At 39.3% G+C, this 21,615-nt stretch overlaps 1 protein-coding gene across 2 annotated transcripts in view; it reads right to left on the minus strand.

Annotated features, from left to right (window-relative positions):
• The window catches only part of LOC109034606 (ras and EF-hand domain-containing protein homolog), a 45,483-nt gene that overhangs the window by 6,351 nt on the left and 17,517 nt on the right, over positions 1-21,615 (minus strand). For both annotated transcript variants that reach the window (XM_019047861.2, XM_072302026.1), the window contains exons 5-12: positions 21,265-21,451; positions 19,394-19,581; positions 15,586-15,654; positions 14,559-14,729; positions 12,874-12,977; positions 12,068-12,171; positions 8,823-9,165; positions 4,825-4,949 (exon numbers count right to left, since the gene is read on the minus strand). In XM_019047861.2, the coding sequence (XP_018903406.2) occupies positions 4,825-4,949; positions 8,823-9,165; positions 12,068-12,171; positions 12,874-12,977; positions 14,559-14,729; positions 15,586-15,654; positions 19,394-19,581; positions 21,265-21,451 (1,291 nt within the window). The remainder of the gene's footprint in view (positions 1-4,824; positions 4,950-8,822; positions 9,166-12,067; positions 12,172-12,873; positions 12,978-14,558; positions 14,730-15,585; positions 15,655-19,393; positions 19,582-21,264; positions 21,452-21,615) is intronic.

Here is a 21,615-nt window from a genome sequence, read left to right on the forward strand (position 1 = left end):
AAAATCCATCGAACAGGGGCCGAGATAGCATTTTAAGCCATTTCGGATTTTCGAATTTTGAATTTTTTAAATTTTGACAGATTTTGATTTAAAACGCGTGATCCCCAAAATCGAAGCTCAGATTCGGATTCCTCGTAAAAAATCGATGCGATTTCATGTATCATACCCTGACACCGAATTTCAGGAGAATCCATCAACCAGGAGCCGAGATGGCATTTTAAGCTACTTCAGTCATTTCGGATTTTTGAAGTTGAAAAATTTGACTTAAAACGCGTGATACCCAAAATCGAAGTTCAGATTCGGATTCCTCGTAAAAAATCGATGCGATTTCATGTATCATACCCTAACACTGAATTTCAGGAAAATCTATCGAACAGGAGCCGAGATGGCATTTTAAGCCACTTCAGTCATTTCGGATTTTTGAAGTTGAAAAATCTATATATTTAATATCTTCAGGCCTTTTATGGTCTCCTACAGTTTGTGCTAATTCGATCTCGGAAACTACTGGACCGATTTTCCTCGGATTTGTTTTAAATGAAAGCTCTTAGGCTGCAGACGTGCCAATATCCCTTTTTTTTTTTTTTTTTTTTTTTTTTTTTTTTTTTTTTTAATTGAGAGTTTAGTGGCTTCTATTCCTTTAGGAATCTACAGCCATCTATAGGCACTATTTATTGTCCGAAGACATCAGGGAGTTTGGTAGACATCCATGCTCGGGCTTACAAATTTTCGCGGATTAAGGCCGAGCGAATTCTGCTTACAGATCCACTCGTCAGTTCCATGAAAATTTGTCGCCACCACCGGGATTCGAACCCGGGACCTATTGACCTAGAGTCAGACGCGCTAACCACTAGGCCAACCTGGCCGGCGCCAACATCCCTTGGTTTTTCGATTTGGGCGACCGACGTTGCAAAATTTACCTCCATTTGATAACGACATATTTGCATTTTTGACGCTGGACAGTTTGTGCTAATTCGATCTCGGAAACTACTGGACCGATTTTCCTCGGATTTGTTTTAAATGAAAGCTCTTAGGCTGTAGACGTGCCAACATTCCTTGGTTTTTCGATTTGCACGACCGACGTTGCAAAATTTACCTCCATTTGATAACGACATACTTGCTTTTTTACGCTGGACGAGTCATATGGTTGGGGGACCTCCCACCCTCTGATTTTCCGTTTCCCTCTCCAGGTAAACCCATCCCTACCTGCCGTTAACACGTGTCACCCTTTTACTCTGGCACAGGTCCTGTGGCAGTATACCTCCTTTCCTTATGCCGCCTGACTCGGAACACTCGCTACGCATTTCCTTCGTCGCATTGCTCATAATCAGTTCTCGGTTTGTCCAGGTTTCTTATTAGTACGTCTAGAGTTTTGCTTTCTTGATTTTGTCTTTAGTTTTTTTTTTTTTTTTTTTTACATGAAAATTACTTAATTTTGATATGTATTTTTCAGAAGATAATTTTCCTTTTTATGGCAGCACAGGTTTTATTGATAATTAACTTTTGTCAGCAGCTCATGTGTTCCTCCAAGAGAATCGGTAATTAATCTTCACCCTTTCGCACCGTTAAATTTTCACAAAGTGGTTTGATTTTTTTTTCCAAGGGTGTTTTTTATTTTTAAAGGATGTTTCTTTTTCTAGAAGTAGGTGGTTATCATTATTAGTTTCTTATTCTTTGTTTTTGAATTTATCATTTTGCCTCCAGGAAGTCCACTAATTACTCGTGGTAGCAAAGTTTGGCTCGCTTCGCCAGCCAACATTCACTCGCGGAGCGAGTGACTGGGGGTCCAGGGGGCGAAGCCACCGGCTAGCGGCGCGAGCGAGCGGCGCGAGCTGAATTTTACTTGGACGTATTTCTACCAAACAGACCTATGTGGCGATGAGAAATGTGGGGTGTGCTCTTGGAAGCTGCATAAGAAGCAATGTAAAAGTGGGCGTGGTTCCTTTTGAAGAATTGGCAAAGCGGGATATTGCATTCTATCAAACAGACCTATGTGCAACTGAATGCGGAACTCATGAGCCGCGGGCATGGCAAGAGAGCCTTGTGCACAGGGCTCATGAGTTAATGACCACGACTACCGGAACCACGAGGAACGTGACGCGGCGTCCTCCTCCGTTGACGTCACTGGCGCTTTATTATTCTCATTCACTCTTACGGCCAGAGACTAACGAGCACACCCCATATTTCTCACTTCCACATAGGTCTGTTTGGTAGAACTACGTCCACTTAAAACGCGTGATACCCAAAATCGAAGTTCAGATTCGGATTCCGCGTAAAAAATCGATGCGATTTCATGTATCATACCCTGACACCGAATTTCAGAAAAATCCATCGAACAGGGGCCGAGATAGCATTTTAAGCCATTTCGGATTTTCGAATTTTGAATTTTTGAAATTTTGACAGATTTTGATTTAAAACGCGTGTTCCCCAAAATCGAAGGTCAGATTCGGATTCCTCGTAAAAAATCGATGCGATTTCATGTATCATACCCTGACACCGAATTTCAGGAGAATCCATCAACCAGGAGCCGAGATGGCATTTTAAGCCACGTCAGTCATTTCAGATTTTCGAATTTGGAAAATTTGACTTAAAACGCGTGATATCCAAAATCGAAGTTCAGATTCGGATTCCTCGTTAAAAATTGATACAATTTCATGTATCATACTCGAGCATAGCGTGAAGGAAAGAGACGTAACGTAGACATACTGATTCGAGCATATGAATCCAACGTGGCAACATGGGTGGTGCTCAGTGGGTCAGCGGAGGAGGAAGAATAAGAATAATTTATCGTGAGGAATTCCTCGGACGAAAACGAACGCTTGTTAGCGCCGCGGCGGCGTAGTTCAAAGGGGCGGTATAACAGAATCTATACGCGTCGTTAAACCTTTTTCGTTCACGCTATTCTAACATATAATACATGAAATCTCCTCAATTTTTCACGAGGAATCCGAATCTGAGCTTAGATTTTGGATATCACGCGTTTTAATCCATTTAAAATCGTAGGAGAAATTACAGAATTGTCCTTGAAAATTGATCACACATTAGTGTTTTTATACGTCCATTAAGCCTCTTTCCTTCACGCTATTCTAACATATGATGCATGAAATCTCATCAGTTTTTCACGAGAAATCCGAATCTGAGCTCAGATTTTGGATATTACGCGTTTTAATCCATTTAAAATCGAAGGAGAAATTACAGAATTGTCCTTGAAAATTGATCACACATTAGTGATTTTTTACCCCGTTTTTCTTCTACGTTCACGTAATGAAATTAGATCAACAGTTGACTCATCGACTAGTCTAGCCTAACCCCCCAAAATCTGTCTAAAGGGTGAACGATTTTATCAGATAAGATGTGCGGTCCTAGTTTCCGGGCAATTGCGGTTTGATGGAAGCTGCGATGAGGAGAAACGGAAGATATGCGAAACTCGGGCGGATATTAAGTGAGAAACCAGGTAGGGGAAAGGCTTTCTTCCCGAAAAGTTAGTGCTCGGGCCAACTTACATGGTCACTGAAGCATTGTATAGCAGGTTGTGGGAAACTATTTTTTTGCAGCAACAACCAATTGGATCGCATTTTGCAAAAAGGAACTAAGAGCATTTCAATGTTGCTAGGATTGTGCAACTTAGGTACATTCTTTGCAAAAAGTAAACTTTGCGACGGTAATTTTCGTCTTGAATTCATAGTTTATTGGGAGTAGAGGTGAAACTAGTTTAGATGATCGTTTATGTTTGCAAGGTTAGCGACATTGGAATGCTCTTTCCTTCAAGTCACATTTTGCTTAGTGTAGAAGTGATTTTTTGCATTAAATTGCATTTTCGGTTAGGGACGTGTATATTCGGCTGTGTTGCTCAAGTAGCCCTTGAATCACCACTACAAATAAGCAAACGGAACCACCATATCATGGAAATATAGAGCAAGGGAAAGGACGCGCGTTGATGATGGCGCAGAGATACAACTATTCTTGCTCGATGGATGTCCGTGTTGCATCTGCAAAATTGAAGGCGCGATGGCGCGAGACGTGAACTCGCAATGCTTCGTTTCATGCTGCCAATGAGGCGTGGCTCAGGTGCATAAAAAAGGTTAAAAAGAGAGGCCATAATACGTCTCTTCTATCTTCGACTGTGTTGACACTTGTTTTTCTTTTTCTTTTTTCAGTTTACTGGTACATTCCTTTTAATCCCCATAGTTAAAGCTCCTATGTGCCGGCCCTGTAACTCCTCCAGAAGAATTAGTCGGGTTAATTTGAACCAGCTTAGGATTGCTAAGAGTGATTGTCAAAAAAATTCCCCGACCCCCAATTTTAATGTTCTTTTTTTCAATTTGATGTTTGATAATTTTTTTTAGCGTGTATTGTATTGTAAACCTGTATTCAAAGCTCGTATGTACCGGCACCATGACTTCCTCAGAAACGACAGTCGGGTCAATTCGACCCGGCTTGTGCATCTAAAGGTTAATGTTAGTAGGTCGATTTTAGTAAGAGCTGTCCAATTCATGTAGGGAATTCGAAAATTTTGGTTTCCCTTTCAAAGAATTTTTAGCAACTGCCAGTAGCACTTTGTGTGTAGGGCTTTTGGGATTAAAGCCCCTTCATTCGCCATTTTCAAAAAAAAAAAAAAAAAAAAAAATCTACTGCAGCACTGTGATTGACTATTAATCTATTTCGAAACTACCTCTACATGGATTGTTTCTGCACAGTGTCACCCAATTTGCGAATGCTAACATATATCCGCTCTTTCAGTTCTCCGTTCTCGAATGCGTTCTTCAAATTATGAAAAGCTCAGAGCGTTTGCATGATATTGGGGTCAATTAGAGAGGTTCAACTTACCCTGACTGATTGTATCCACAGGCGCACATTGATAAATGATCTTTCATTCGTCACATCGTAGAGCAATACAACTCCGTCCGCTCGCCTAAAGTAGTTTTTCGTCATCGAACGAAATCTCTCTTGTCCTACAAGAATAACAAAATTCCATCTGATATTATATACATGGAAATGTAATTTTAACTCTAATTTTGACTTTAGAAGAAAATGGATGCCAGGTGGGGCAGCTCCCCGGGGGTTGGTCTCCGTGGGTACCAGGTGGGGCAGCCCCTTGGGGGTTGGTCTTCGTTGATGCCAGATGGGGCAGCCCCTCGGAGGTTGGTGTGCTTGGATGCCAGGTGGGCCAGCCGGGGGGGGGGGGGGGGGGTGTTGGTCTTCTTGGACACAAGGTGGGGCGGCCGGACCGGAGACAGCAGAACGCATCAGATCTGGTGGTGCCTTCAAATGACGATGATACTTTACCACAATACAGTGAAGTTAAAATATTTGTATCATCATCTAAATACGGCGTTTTGACGCGTGTTCACTATATGATTTGATGTAATGACTGATAAGTGCTCACTGGAAAAAATACACATTGGATCTAGAGTCCAGACTCTTAAAAACATCGACAAGAAAAAGCACTCTTGATTCAATCAGAATCTAGCTTAAATCAAGAACCCAGCCTCTTAATTTAAGCGGATTTCATTTTGATTCAAGCAAAAATCCGATTGAATCAAGAGCATTTTTTCTTGTTAATGTTTTCAAGAATCTGGACTCTAGATCCAATGTGTTTTTCCCCAGTGCTCCGAGTTTATTTTTTTATTTTTTTAATACCTCCGATTAAATTTCTTCAAGGAAACTAGCTGGCATTTTCTCTTGAAATTTTTATCCGAAGGCTAGGGTTATTTGGACGTATTTCTGTCAAACGGAGCTATGTGCAATGAGACATGATCCTTGAGACCCATAAGAATGTATGCATAACAAGGCTCATGTCATAATGCACATAGTTCCGTTTGGTAGAAATACGTCCATTTTGCGTTTTACTTCCCGTATAAACCAAATAAGTATTGAAATTTCTCTCTGTGCAAGCGATATATCTATTCTGCCGTGCTAAGGGAAAACGCCGTATAAACCTTCAAGCATTGCCAAATTTTCTTTTATAAAATGCGAATTTCCTGGTAAATTTTTGAATATTTTTCTTCCAATTTTTCAGATAATGTTGTTTGCGATTTCACCTTAAGTTCCGGAAAATTTCAAAGAAAAATAGACCGCGTTAAACAGAAAGGAACCAAGCCACATCAGCTATTGCCAAATTTAATCGGGCAATTTAATTTTTTACATGAAAACGATTGTGCGGATTTTTTTGCAAATTTCTGTGAACTTTCTCCATAATACAAAGCAAATTCTTTAAAATTTTCAAAGGAATCCGCAAAAACGTTCTCTCGTAAAGAGTCAAATTCCCCTGTTAAAATTTGGCAAGAGCTGATGTGGCTTGGTTCCTTTCTGTTTAAGCCGGTCCAAATGTTCATGACTTTCCTGAAAAAAAAAAAAAAAAAAATCATATTATCGAAGGAAATTTGGCAACTCTTAAATGTTCATACGGCGTTCTTCTTTAGCACGGCAGTAATTTCTGTTGGTACTAGTGATGCCAGGCGTACGGATTTATCCGTGCTGCGCGGACATTCCCTATACCGACACGGACCGCGTACGGACAAAAACCTTATGGGAAAAACGCTTCCCTAATCCCTATCTTAAAATATCCGTACGCGTGACGTCACAGAATGATGCTCAGCCAATAGCAGCACGGAGAGCGGTAGAGCGCACTATGGTCTGGGGGCGCCGAATTGTGGCCATAAATCAGGAAATGATCAGAATATCATGAAATTTGGTGTACTTATGTTTTTTGGGTCGCTGAATTCAAATTTGACCTTAGTTTTACAAAATTCTTAAATCCAAGATGGCGGCAGGCCCTTGAAACCAAAAAATTAGAAGAAAAGCCAAAATATGATTAGAATACCAAATTGAATGTCAGTTTAATGTTTTGAAGGTTGTCTCACTATAATATGAAATCTATTTTTCAATGATCAAGAGGTTATCAGGGCAGAAGCCCCAAAAATACGTATTTAATCCAGAAAAATAAGAGGAGAAGAAATGATTGAAATTGAATCAAGTCAGTACTATGTTTTTCGGTCTATTGATCCTGACTGGAGCGTAAGTTAAAAAAATTGCACATTCAATATGGTGATATTCGTGTTAGCAAGACATATGGCATTAGCCCTTTAGGGCGCCCCCTCCCCGAACCAAAAATTGTCCCTAAAAATTTTCATTTCTAGCGATTTTTTAAAAATAATTTACTCTTTGATCATCAAACCCTGCTAGCAAAATTTTCTAGATATACTCAATACTACTTAGACCTAAATAGCTTTGACATTCTTATACTCATTGGAGGCTGTCAACCATTCTGCGCTGATTTTCATGGTTAGAATTATTATAAAGATTCTAGGCCTAATGAATCGTGGCCAAAAATCCGATTTTTGAAAGTACGAAAATCTGGCAATCGAGCATATAATCCTTATCTACATCCTTTAGTAGGTGTGAAATGACCTATCAAATCTTATGTAATTGTTTTTACGATCAGATATATGGTGGCGAACTTCACATCCTCCGAGGTAAGTAAAGAAACGTGAGAATTTAAAGTGCACGTTATCGTGTATTGCCTTGTGTCGTTTGTGATAAGTTGGCGTAGATCCCCGATCAAATATGGAAAAGAAAGGTGAAAGTAAGTACTTTTTGATGGTTTAATCGTTTTTAGTATTAAGATTGATTTTATGACCACCATGAGACTCCAAAGTTTTGTCCTAATTTAGGCAAAAAATTGCCTTCACCTTAAGTTTTAGTTATCACTAACACGAGCTAACACGTTCTTATCAGTGCAAGAATGTAGCTCATATGTTCCTCTAACAGGATATCATAGGTTTTTTTGCATCTTTTTGCCTCTGGGGCCTTCAGACCCAGACCCAGATCAGACCCTAAAACCTTGCGGATTACCATTCTCGGGTTGCCTAGCCAGGAATTGAACTCGGAACCTCTTGATCTTAAAGCCAGCACTCCAACCACTACGCACCACAGCGGGCCGAGTTAATAAATTTGTATTATGTATACAGGCTGAAGAATAAAAAAAAATACCTAAGTTTTATCCACCATTTGTCGTTTTTCCGGAGAAAATATTATTTTGCTTAAAAATGAGGTTTTTTGCAAAAAAAACTTTATTTTCCGGAAATCTGGCAAGTGCTGGAAAAAAACTGATATCATTTTCGGATTCAGCAGCCAAAAATACATATGAATCACCCTATATCAAACGTTGACCTTGTCTCATCTCTCTTATCTCCTTCTGCAATGAAATCAGATTGCGCAGAAAATCGTATAAGTCCTTCACTAAAATGACCAAAAAAGGCCCCAGAGGCAAAAAGCGGCAAAAAAACCGATGATATCCTGTTAGAGGAACATATGAGCTACATTCTTGCACTGATAAGAACGTGTTAGCTCGTGTTAGTGATAACTAAAACTTAAGGTGAAGGCAATTTTTTGCCTAAATCAGGACAAAACTTTGGAGTCTCATGGTGGTCATAAAATCAATCTTAATACTAAAAACGATTAAACCATCAAAAAGTACTTACTTTCACCTTTCTTTTCCATATTTGATCGGGGATCTACGCCAACTTATCACAAAGCGACACAAGGCAATACACGATGACGTGCACTTTAAATTCTCACGTTTGTTTACTTACCTCGGAGGATGTGAAGTTCGCCACCATATATCTGATCGTAAAAACAATTTCATAAGATTTGATAGGTCATTTCACACCTACTAAAGGATGTAGATAAGGATTATATGCTCGATTGCCAGATTTTCGTACTTTCAAAAATCGGATTTTTGGCCACAATTCGGCGCCCCCAGACCATAGTGGAGCGTACGGATCTCGCACAAGGAGCACCCGGGAACACTGGTTGGTACGCACCGGCGGTATCCCAGAGCTGTAGAGCGACGTTCTTGTCGCCGACCTTGATGGACTTGACCTTGAAGTCGACGCCGAGGGTGGAGCTGAGCCGGGTGGTGAAGACGCCCTTGCTGAAGCGGTGGATGAAGCAGCTCTTGCCGACGGCTGCGTCGCCGGCGAAGACGACTTTGAACGTCCGGTCGGGCTCGCCGAGCTGCTCGAAGCTGCTCATGGTCGTAGCGATGCTCGGCCGGTGCGAGAGGGTCGTCGCGATGCTCAGCCGGTGCATCGTGTCCGCCTGCGACCCCCGCCGGAACGGGCCCAGGAACAGGTTGTTGTGGTAGTCGTCCAGGTACTGCTGCTCCTGAAAGAACCCCGAACTAGAGTACCTGTATAGGGAGAGTAGCGACAGATCTGAAACTCCGAAAGTCCATCAGGCCTTCACCGATGCCTCCGTGAATAAAGTTAGGGCCCAAAAGGGCAGCCAACCTATGAATTTCGAATGTCCAGAGCGATTTACAAATACAATTGTTACGAACCGTCGTTTAGAAAGCATGTATTTGGCTTACTTTTTGCATAAATTCACTTATTTTTGCGAAAGAACGCTCATTTATGTACATTCTTAGCCATCTTGGTTAGAATTGAAATCTGTAGGCTGGCAGTGAAATTTTGTGTGTTAGAAGTTGCTCAGAAGGGTGGCTGCACTTTTGGGCCCTAAGCCCTCCATGAACCGATCTGTCGCTACTCTCCCTATACAGGTACTCTACTCTAGTCTAAGGGTGGCTTCACGATAACTTTAATAGTTTTGTCGCCGTAGACAACACATTTTTCGGTCATATTTGGACCGCGTTAAACAGAAAGGAACCAAGCCACATCAGCTTTTGCCAAATTCAATCGGGCAAGTTAATTTTTTTCATGAAAACGGTTGTGCGGATTTTCGTGCAAATTTCAGTGAAAATTCTCCGTAGAACGAAGCAAATTCCTTGAAAATTTCAAAGGAATCCGCACAAACGATCTCTCGTAAAAAATTAAATTGCCCAGTTAAATTTGGCAATAGCAGATGTGGCTTGGTTCCTTTCTGTTAAACTCGGTCCATTTCTAGTAGAATCACTAAATGCAAAAAGGGCACATGTCCAGAAAACCAAATTGTCCAGGAGACACAAAAAACCGTTTATTATGTCTCCTGAACAATTTGGTTTTCTGGACATGTGCCCTTTTTGTATTTAGTGATTCAGTATAGAAATGATGATCACTCGAATTTCTTCGCATTAACCTTCAGAGGATTACGTATTTTAACGCTTTCTAATGATTTATTACTCTACTTCTCAATTAATATATGTAAATTCCGAAAATGTGCTGTCTGTTACCTACGCGGTAAAACGCCAGCGTAACAGTCAGTACATTTTCGGTCATTCAAATATTAAAATTGAAAAGTAGAGCGATAAATTTTTGAAAAGCGTTATAACACGTAACTCTGTGTAGATTAATGCAAAAAAAAATCGAGTGACTATCATTACTACTAAAAATATGACCGAAAAATGTTTTGTCTGTTACGGCGACAAAATTATTCTAGTTATCGTGAAACCACCTCTAAGAACTTGGTCTTCTAGACCTGAGGTTTATTGAATTCAGATGGAATCCTGCCATCCCCAGTAAAAACGGGAAAAATTAGAGGAAAAAGTGACTTGATTCAAACAGAAACATGATCACATTTACCGCCGAGAAGATTTCCTTTTGAATCAAAGAAGAAAATAATGCTTGTTCAGAGCAGAAAAGATGATTGTGTAAAAAGAAAAATCACTTACATCAAGCAAAATCCCGCTTTCATTTAGCGATTTAATTCTTGATTCAAACTAAAATCTTCTCGACGGCATACTCAAGAATGTTTTTGCACTTTTGTCAAATCACTTCATCATTTGTTGAATGTTTTGTCAAATCACTTTTTTCTCTAATGAATTCAAAAATTATGCTAAACGTTATTAAATGCGGATGCTAGGACTCGGTGAGTTTTTGGACTACCGCTCTCTTTTTGTGCCGTAGAATCTTGATTTATTTTGTAAGGAAAGCTCCGTACTTTCAAAGAATGCCTGTCGTTCTTAATATGTTGGAGCGCCTTCAATTTCGGATGATACTGTGCAACACCTCTGTTGTGAAATAGTTGCTTGAGGCGCCGTGGCGCGTGGCACGCTGCGGCGCGGCGGCCGGCCGGCCAGCGCCTACAAACCTAAGCGGATACTTCAAGCGTTGCGCAATGCGTGAAGTATCCCCTTAGGTTTGTAGGTGTCAGCACGCGTTCCGCGCTGGCAGCACGCCGCGCGCCGCGCCGTTCCGCTCTGTAATAGGAATAGGCTCTAATATTTAAAGTCGCTGAGTCACCGTTTTTCTACTCATGATTTTGAACTGTTTGCACACTCTACATGGATTATTCTCATTTAAATTGATAAAAAAAAAAAAAAAAAAAAAAAAAAAAAAAAAAAAAAAAAAAAAAAAAAAAACATGTATGTAAGGAAAATACAATGTGAGTTTTGTAAATATATGCTGGTTCGGTGTCAAAAATGACTTCCAAAGCATTTAAATTTTATCTTTTATATTTTGTACTTTCACTGTGCTGTAGCGATGTGTACGCGCAACCAAACGCTCAATATTGGACGTATTTGACTCTAAAATATCGACTTCAAATTAGTTAAAACCAAAGATTGCATGCTTCTTGGTTTTTTCCCCTCTTTTACATATATTCATTTTTGTATAGTTCCTCTCAACACAACTACGGCTCATGGAAATTATTATCGATGCCATCGCTTGGAAAAAGTTTTACAAATATGCGCCACCTTTTAAAAATTTACATGTTTTTCAAATGAAGTAATATTTTCATTTAAAAAAAAAGTGAATATAAGGTATATTTTATATAAAAAATTTGAAGGATAGAAATAAAACCAAATATTCACCAATGACAATTTGAAAAGATGAATCAAAAGAAGAAAGTAACATTTCATTTAAAAAATGAGTCACTACCTCCTTCTCTCTCAATTTTCTCATTTCGATATTTTCAACATAATGTTACATACGAACTAAAATATAACGCTTGGACCAAGTCACTGTTGCATATTTTACGCGTAGACAGGTGAGCGGTAAAAAAATCGTTGGTGGAATGTCCTGAAACCGTTCATAGGGACGGCTCCTATCACCAAAGGATAGTCACGTCACTGGAGATAGTGCTCACTGGTATAGACTAGTATTATGAGGCTGTCAAAGAATCTCTAGCTTACATTTTTGGAGGGGAAGTCAATTTCGGTGAGACTGTTGGGCTCCTCCGGGAAAGACTTCTGGTCGCTGTCATCTGTGTTGTCACGTAAAGTAGAGCGGCCGCTGTCTGATCAACAAAAAGAGAGGAGTTACAGCATCAAGAAGGAACTGGTGAGTATGTTTCAATATCAAGCACACAAAATATATTTGTAGTTTAATAGATTCCTCAACGCTAAAATGGAGTCACGATGAGTATATAAAAAAGTCTGGAATTCACCCCTCAATATACACATATTCTATGTAATCCGTTCCTGGAGTATTTTCAAATTTTCCCGTGCTTTGAGCGCTTTTTAATTCCTTGTTGGCATCAAAGTTTGCCCCGGTAGAAATGTAAAAAGAGCTAGCCTAAAAATATAACGATCTCACAAACTGTTAAATATCTTTCACGTCTACCATTTTTTCTATCATTTTGAAGCATTATTTTTCTCTTAATGCGGAAAAAGAAAAGAAAATGGTTTAACAAGAGGAGAGAAAATAGAAATCATACCTGTCAAATGTCAAAAACCGTTCGTGAGATTGTTCGTGGAATTTATCGTTAACTCTAATGTGAAGCAGATCCGTTCACCATATCTATTGGAACGTGGAATTAAAAAAAATTGACTAAAATAAATACTAAACTAACAACTTAATATGGGGAAAAGGCTGCAAGGGAAAAATATTTTTTTATTTTTTTTTGGCGGCCTTTTCCCCAAATTAAGTTGTTATTTAATTATGTGAATTTTGGCTGATTAAGTTGTTTTTAATAAAATAAATACTCTGGTTATTTTACCTATATCGTCCATAAGCCTTTGAATTACAAAGTGTGCACCGTTCTGCTCTTGATCGTAGTTATAGTATGTTTGATCCTCAAGCCTTTCTAAATTTTCTGCTTGCCTGGAATGGGAAAGGGAATGGCTTAGAAATCGTGACACTTAAAAAATTAGCCCTCATATATACCGCCTAACAAGCTTAAATCTCCTAATATAAATTGACTTTCTCTTTAACGCAAATGCGTCAAAATGATGTAGCACTCTACGAGTCAACCAAGTCAGTCGACAGAGGATTAAGACATATTAGAAAATCAACTCAACGCGCCTTCAAATTCAGAAGGTAGGCCAAAAAAGCACCGTAATGCACGAATAGTTATCTCAGCAGCGCCTTCCTTTACATCTGAGTTCTTTTTATCTCTTCTCTTTATCTCTTTACTTTATCGCTTCTCTTTATATCGTGAGAAACCGAGTATGTCAATTTGCGAAATTGTAGACTTTCTGTTATACTTTATTTTTTCTTTAGAAAACTAGTCGCCGGGATCTCTTGAAAATTTCTTTGAATTTTTTTCTCTGTCAGCAAAATATATTCTATAAAAATTTCAAGTCATAAAGTTGATTCGTTTCTCCTTGAAAAAATAAAATGGGATCGGAAGTTCTAAAACACCGCAACGGAGATACGTGGTTTCACAATTCAGCCATTGATCCTTCTCTTAATCTCTTCACGGAAAATAAAGTAGCACAATCCCAACTATACTCCTAGCTGCTTTTGGCGCCAGATATAAGAGTAGTTGCGCTACCGAGAGGTATGCTTGATTAAATGACACTTTCGGTAGACTCAACCGCGCCTCTGATTGGTGCCACTACTCTATTATCTGGCGCCAAAATCATTCAGGAGTATAGTTGAGATTGCGTGATGCTTTTTTTTCCGTGTTCCAATCAATGGGATTTCTTCCGACGGGCAAATACGTCCAAGTAATATTGCAAGTCGCGACTTTTAGTCGTCCGAGGTCAGTCAACAGAAGCCCAATATCTTTTAAGAAATTAATTCATCGCGCCTACAAAATCAGGAGATAGGCCAAACACAGCACCGTTACGCACGAATAGTTATCTCCACTGTGCCTTCCTATACCTTTCTTGTATCGAGAAGGACATCTCATGCATAAACTTCATCGTCGATCATGTCCTCAATACTGCCGTGCTAAGGAAAAACGCCGCATAAGCCCTCAGACGTCGCCAAACTTCCTCTGACAAATCATGAATATCTGGGGAAATTTGTGAATATTTTCCCGCCTATTTTTCAGAGTTGTGTTCGTAGTTTGATCTGAAGTGTCTAAAAATGTCAATGAAAAATATTAAAAAATTTGCTCCCAGTTGGAAGGACTTAGAGTCCCTTTATACTGAGAGTCAAGACAACACTCCGCATAGAGTCACAAACGGGAATAAAGATTACACAAATTGAACGTTTTTCGTAATCTTTGATCGGCTCATTCTTAAATTCCTTTCTCCGTTCCTTCTCTCATTTCGTTTGTTCCTTGTCGAACCCGAAATTCCTCGGTCCACTCCAGATTATAATCTTTGCAATTGGTGAAAATGTAATCTTTATTCCCGTTTGTGACACTGTGAAGGCCTAAAATCCGGTTAACCAATCAGAAATGGATTCGCATTGTCTTGACTCTCAGTATAAAGGGACTCTAGAAGGACTGACCTTTTGAGTCTTGCCGCTTCTTGGGCGGAGACGGCGGAATCGGAGCTGGCCTGGCTGGGGGCCCGACTGCTGCAGAACGGTGATGCCGGCCGCGAAGCGTGCACCTTCCGGGGGTCGTCCACCACGAAAAGGAGACTGTCGTTCGTGTCCTGCAGCTTTTGGTTCGTGTCGCTAGAATCAGTTACGCCGGTCAATTGGACAATGTTTTGCAATTAGGAATTAAAATTTCCGACTCAATTTAGAGACAGCATATCGACGGTGAAACTACCAGACCACGTATCTCGTTTGCGGTGTTTAAAAATTTCCACTCTCATTTTATTTTTTTGAAGGAGATCATATCAATATCATTCCTTGAAATTTTCACAGAATTTTTTCCGCACGAAGAGGAAAAATCACAGAAATTTTCAAGACTGGACGTTAAGTAGTTTCTCATTTAAAAAATAAAGTATGACAGGAAGTCTGCGACGTCGCAAACCGAGATACGTGGTTTGGTAGTTTCACCGTCGATATGTGCCATAAGTTTCCCAATGCAGATCGTTTCTTTTATGGATGAGCCTGAAATTGAAGTTCCTACATGCAAAATGAGGTCCTATGTTTAATGGCTTATTTGGAGAAGGTTGAGACCGCCAAAAGTCAAGTTCGAGAAAACGTGAAAAAACTTGATTCTTTCGACAATTAAAGGGCTTGGAGAACAAGAAGCATGAGTTCTGTTTTCTTCTTTTTTTTTTAAAAAAAAAAAAAAATTGAAATATTAATTATTTCAGTATAAAATTAGTTTTAAAATATATTCCGTAAACCACTGAAATTCCAATTTTTAAGCACCAAAATGAGAGTTTGAACTTTCTTTTCGCCACAAGGCTCCATGTAATTTTGCAACTTTAAACATGTATTTCTTGAAATTTTAAATAAAAGGAAAGTGATAGCCTTGTCGACAAATATGCTCAGATAATCGAGGAGGATAATAAAGCGAATTAAATAATATAGATATCGCAAATGCGAAGGAGAAAACATTAAATTTTTATCTTACTGAAGTAGTTGGAGTTGCTTTTGAAAGTAGTCTGTTTCGTTTTTGAACTGTTGTGCAGATTCCTGCTGGCTGGAATGAAACAAAAGTTAATATATTTATTAGTAAAATACTTCTGAAAACATGAATATCTTACAATGAGAATAGAATAGGAAAGGGAAAAATTATGTAATCAATAAAAAGATCATTATTCTCCAAAATGTTAGTTATGGCTACGTCCAGACAGAGATATTTTTTCTCCCGTTTCATTCTCAAAATCTTAATAAAGAGACGCATTCACTCTCACACTAGCTGCGTATAGATATTCTGTCTTTACTCATACAAATAGACATAATTACATTATTCTTCCATAAGTCAAAATTACCTGAATTTTCGTAGCATTTAAGGCGAACATTAATCGAGGGGCTTGGAGGACAAGGCGCTTAAGTACAGTTTTTGAAAAAATTGAGATTAGTGGTGAGGCGTGAATGATCGATTATCGATATTTTCCCATTTAAAGCTGTGGTAAAGAGTCGATTATTGAGGTGTTCGTTGGAACACCCTGTTTATTAATAATTTTCCATATGTTTAAACTACAGATCAATCGGTGTATCGCAAAGCACGCCACGCCTCTGGAAAGTAAATCTAGTCTAAACGCATAGTCTGTGAACAATTCGCTCCCGAATTCCAATTTTTAAGCATCAAAAAGTAGGTTTGAACTTTCTCTCCCCCATAAGGATCCATGTAATTTAGAATCTTCAAACACGTATATCTCAAAATAGCAAAAACTGCACTTGTGCGCCTTGTCCTCCAAGCCCCTCAAGTCATATCACAACGTGGATTCGCATGTTCAGTTATGCCTTCTTCTGAAAATACAATCAGTACTTATTATTAACTGACCTACCATTATGAATTGGATTGCATTTTGCAAAAAGGGACCACTAGCATTGCAATGTTGCTAAGATTGTGCAACTTCTTTTGTCTTGGAGGAAAAACCCGATTATCCCATCCCACCTATAATCCCATCCCACCTATAATAGTTATCCGACCTATGTCATCAATTCTTTCGTTCCCGATAACTATCGTTAGATTTACGTTAGCCTATTCAAATTTGGTAACTTTGTCCATTTTGGTCTTATAAAGAACTGTGTAGATTTTTGGTTAAATCGCACTTACCGTTTACTTATAAACGGTAATTAACGTAAGTGCCCTACTTACGCTGTTTTCCACTATTCTGTTTTTATGAAAGTTCCATTCCTTGGTTTCCTTGGTAACCTTTGTTTGCTATCAGCTGATGTTTTATTTCAATTTCTTTTCTTCTTTTTTTCATTTTTTTTTTTTTAAAATAAATCCTTGCTAGGTTAGTTCTAATTTTTTTGCCTCCCCCCCCACCCCTGCTCATTTTTCTAGCTCCATCACCCTCTCCCCTCAACTCATTTTTCAATCGATTTTATCATTTTTTTTTTTTTTTTTTTTTTTTTTTTTTTATGGCATGTCTTGCTCCCCTACCACAATTTTTTCGGGGTTACAGATATTTTAGCGGCCTCTAGACCCGTGATTCCAGTCACGGGCATTTCGCTAGTTTCTATTTTATTCGCTAAAAACTGTGAATTTAACACAAAAATTACCATCTAAATGTCATAGTTTCTCACGATTTCCGCAATTTTATTGCAAAGGTTGAAGTTGCACAATCTTAGCATCATTTCAATGCTAGTGGTTCCTTTTGGCAAAATGCAATCCAATTGGTTCTTGCGATTAACTTTTCAAAAGTATCGAAGGAACCGGGGCGGGGGATCAGGGCCGAATTCAGGGATGGCCACATGGGCCGCGGAACATGGTGGCAAATTTTCCTATTTTTTTAAATGTAGGTATAAAAAGAAAATCGGATTAAAAAAAAAAATTACAGACGAGAAAAGGCGACAAAATCTCTCATTTCCTGAGAGTATAGTAATTTCTAATTTTGTTGTCTTTCGGTGATACAAGAGACAGCACTTTCAATTAGTCTAGTTAAGAGAGAAACCAAACACGCAATTTGGCATGGAGCGGCAGGGCGCAAAGAACAATAATGACGAGGACTTGAGATGAAAAGGAGAACCCCTTAGCGCGTCGGCATGTAACACATATTAGCGCCTACAAGACTGCATGAATACTTCACGTATTGCGTCAAACACAGTGCGGTCAGCAGCGGCCGACGTGAAACGCATAGCGCCTACATGACTGCATGAATACTTCACGCATTACGTCAAAAACAGTGCGGTCAGCGTGAAACGCATAGCGCCTACTAGACTTCGTGAATACTTCACGCATTGCGTCAAACACAGTGCGTTCAGCAGCGGTCGGCGTGAACCGCATAGCGCCTGCAAGACTGTAGGAATATTTCACGCATGGCGCCAAACACAGTGCGGTCAGCGCGGCGGCGGAAGTTAAAATTAATAAACCACATTTATGTTTGTTCTTGCATAATCCTTACGTTCATTTCTTTCAGATGGAGTGCCTTGTTCACACAGAGATAGGTTTAAGGGACGTAACTTTCGCGCAAAGTTCCGTGAACTTTTGTTAGGAGTGTTGAAAGGGTTTTTGCAAAAAATGTGTCCAACACGAGTGAACGAGTCTTATGCACCCCTCCCCCTCCGACACGTTCACTTGATGGTTTTTATTAATGTTTCGAAACGAATTAAGAGGGGGCGGCAAAATACAGGCGGCCCAAGGGCGGCAAGTAGGAAAATCCGGCCCTGGGGGGGGGGGGGGGGGATAATGGTCGCTATCATCCCAACCTCCCCTGTGTTAGCAAAGAATGCAGGAAAAGATAGCAACAATATGGAAAAAACTCTCTATTGGGACCGATACAAATAGTTTTCATATTGTTTGCGTCTCGTATCGCCTCCCAAAGCCCTCATCGTCGTTGCCCCTGACTTAACCCTTGCTTTCAACATTTCGCGCTGATGAATTCCTCGATTTTTTTGCACTATATGACATCTGTTGAGCAAGTCATTTTGGTGCTTAGTCGGAGCAATTTGTTTGGACAGGTGTGCCAAGAAAAGGTGACGTCATGGGCATGTCTAGTCCTCGCATAATTCCCATTTTTCTCTCTTTTTGAGTTCCGTCAGAGTGGAGACCGAACGCTTTTTTATAACCTAATCTTTGCCCTCGCGTTTTGCAATCTGCGGAGTTTATTGCTTCGGGCGTATGGCAGCTGTCTAGGCCAATAACCTTGGCCGAACCTCTGAACTTTTAGGAAGGAGAGAAATTTCGTAGATACATAAATGTTGCAGGTTGACAGTCAAATTAAGTATTTTTTTGAATGCCTAGGCACACAGGTAATCAAGTGACTATTAGCAATTTAAATACAATTTATTTTATTTACAATGTACACTTTAGTAAATTACTAGTGTTGTGGGTTTCAATTTTTTTTGCTTCATGTTTACCATCAAATCATATGTACCTTTTTGGCCTTTCAATGCCTTTACAGAACAAGTAAATCAGTGGGTACTATGGAGACGGTCCATAGGATCCAGAAAAATGGTTTCAAAACTTAGGAAATACGCTCAGTTATGTAACTTGAGTATACTTCACCAACCCTATCAGTATGCCATAGTTTTCACCCTTTGGTTTATAACAACCAACTGTATCAACTGATAAAATTGCTGGATTTCCCTTTGTTTCCTTTGTCTATCGCTTTGTCTATCAATTTCAAAGAATTAGCTCGCTGAACCAACTGAAAATTAATCCTCCGGTGTCCACACTCTCACAATAAAGGTGCTCTACCTAACCCCTTCGATAATCTTCTACCCCACCTCGCCTCTGTGACATTTATTTATTGTGAACGTCTTACCTAAGAAGTTCGCGGCATTTTTTCTCATACTCGACTTTTAGCTGAGACATCTCCGAGCGAAGAACGGCCAGATTAGCCTTTGTGTCGTTCAGCATCATGCGCAGTTCTCTGTTTTCCACCAAGCTGGGTTTCTTAGAATTATTTATTTGTTCTGAATCCCCTCGCTTAGTAGATAGAACATCGTTCATCTGAAAAAAGAAGAGCCGATAGAATGTTTTAAGATTGTAATTTATATAATCAGCTGCGAAAGATTCTTGTCACAAAAGCTCAGCTGACCCAGCAACTGCTAAATTCGAAAGGTGCGTATCTCGATTTCAATGTTTGAAAATCTCCGATTATGATCTATATTCCACAAAGAAAACTAATTAAAATATTACGCTCCATTTCTGTGTGATATTTTTAGAACGAGGAAGGAAAATTCACTGATAATTTCATTAGAATTTGTTAGTTTGTTTTCCTTTAAAAGAAGAAAACTTAATCAGATATTTTGAAACGCTGTACTTAATAGAGATACGCATTTTTCGACTTCAACCATTGATGTATAATAGGGACGATGTACAAATGAATTAAATCAAAGGGAACTCACAATCCAATGGTGCAGCGAAATTATTGAAATAAAGTTGAAATATAATGCAATCAAACTTGCATTTTTTTCCGCCACAAAATTACAGTAATTTTATATAATTTGGTGAAAAGATGCCGAATTGAAACGAAAAATGAAAAGACGTATATAGTTTGATGTATAAGAGAGATAGGCAGCTCTTAATGCAAAGAAAACTGAAAGTTATCCCAATTTTACAGCGACACATTTCGATTAGAAGAGCCCCTTCAATTGGTAGATACGCAACATACACAACACTCCACGCTCTGAACCCAATATAGCAATAATACGGTCACATCCGCAAAAATATCAACGAGAAAATGTTCTAAATGTATCTGCTCAAGATCACCATTGAAGCTTTTCTTGTTTTAATCTGTCATTGTGCAGGGCCTCTTGTGAAGCATCACGAAAAATTCATCGTTCGTTTACAACTAAGCGTAACGCTAATTCCTCCACTATTCAGATGAAACTGTTCTTGAAATTCGAATATTAATATGACAGTGGGCTGATTATCGAAATTCATACACCGAAAAAAATAATATGCTACGTTTTAGCATCTAGGATGTCAAAAATGTGTCCGGTGATCCCAAGATGCTGCCTTTACTGCCCCCGCAGTTGAATTTGCATTCACAGGATGTAAAATTAACTGCGGGGGCAGTAAAGGCAGCACCTTGGGATCATCAGACACATTTTTGACATCCTAGATGCTAAAACAGCATATTATTTTTCTCGGTGTAGCCAAAGCGATAGACTGAAAAGACAAAGAAAGAATGGAGTGATTCGATCGGTAGGAGCGGGTAATTTCAATGAACAAAGTCGGTAAGTAATAGATTAAAAAACGGCAACGCAAGAGAGACCCTATAGTTATTCCAGGATTACATTGATCAAAATAATATTTGTGTTCTTGTATTAATTTTGGTTAATAGGGAAGGCGAAGTACAAAGCAACTCAAATTTTGTGTTGATTTTGGTACGATTTGCGGTGAAATCAACGCAGAAAACAATAGAGAGAGTAGGACACCCCAGAGTCAACCAAAGGGCTGGATTATTTTGTATTTTACTTCCCATATTAACCAAACTTTCGTGTTGAGTTTTCTCTCTGTGTAGTTTATGACAACCACTCGTTCCAGCCAAGGGAGCGATGCATTCTCTCTTTGTCCTCTTTGTCTATTGGTTCGTTTACCAATTTCAATAATCGGCTCGCTGGCTTGCTTAGCACTATCCTTTTATCTCTACTTTGGCCCTTTCATTTGTGGTCAGTAAAGACTTACTTTTTGCAGAAGTTTAAGATGGGCTTGAAGCTCTGAGGATTCTGACTCCATTTTGTCCATGAGGACGCGTTTTTCGTTCTCGAACTGGATTCGAGCCTCTTCGCGAGCGTTCTCTTCTATTTTCGCCACTTGGGCGTCCAGCTCCTCCTCCAAGCCACGCAGCCTTTGTAGGTGGTTCTCTTTCTCCCTGTAATAATTATAATCCCTCGTTACAACCTCAACTATGTGCTACTCGCAAAAATGGACTACATTTTGCAATTTGGAACTACATATATAAACTCCGTAAACGACTATGTGCCATTAGTTTCCCTATGCACATGAGTGTTTTTCTAGAATCACCGGAATTTGTAG

The sequence above is a fragment of the Bemisia tabaci genome, chromosome 6 (genome assembly GCF_918797505.1).
Source record: "Bemisia tabaci chromosome 6, PGI_BMITA_v3".
In the NCBI taxonomy this organism is placed as follows: domain Eukaryota; kingdom Metazoa; phylum Arthropoda; class Insecta; order Hemiptera; family Aleyrodidae; genus Bemisia; species Bemisia tabaci.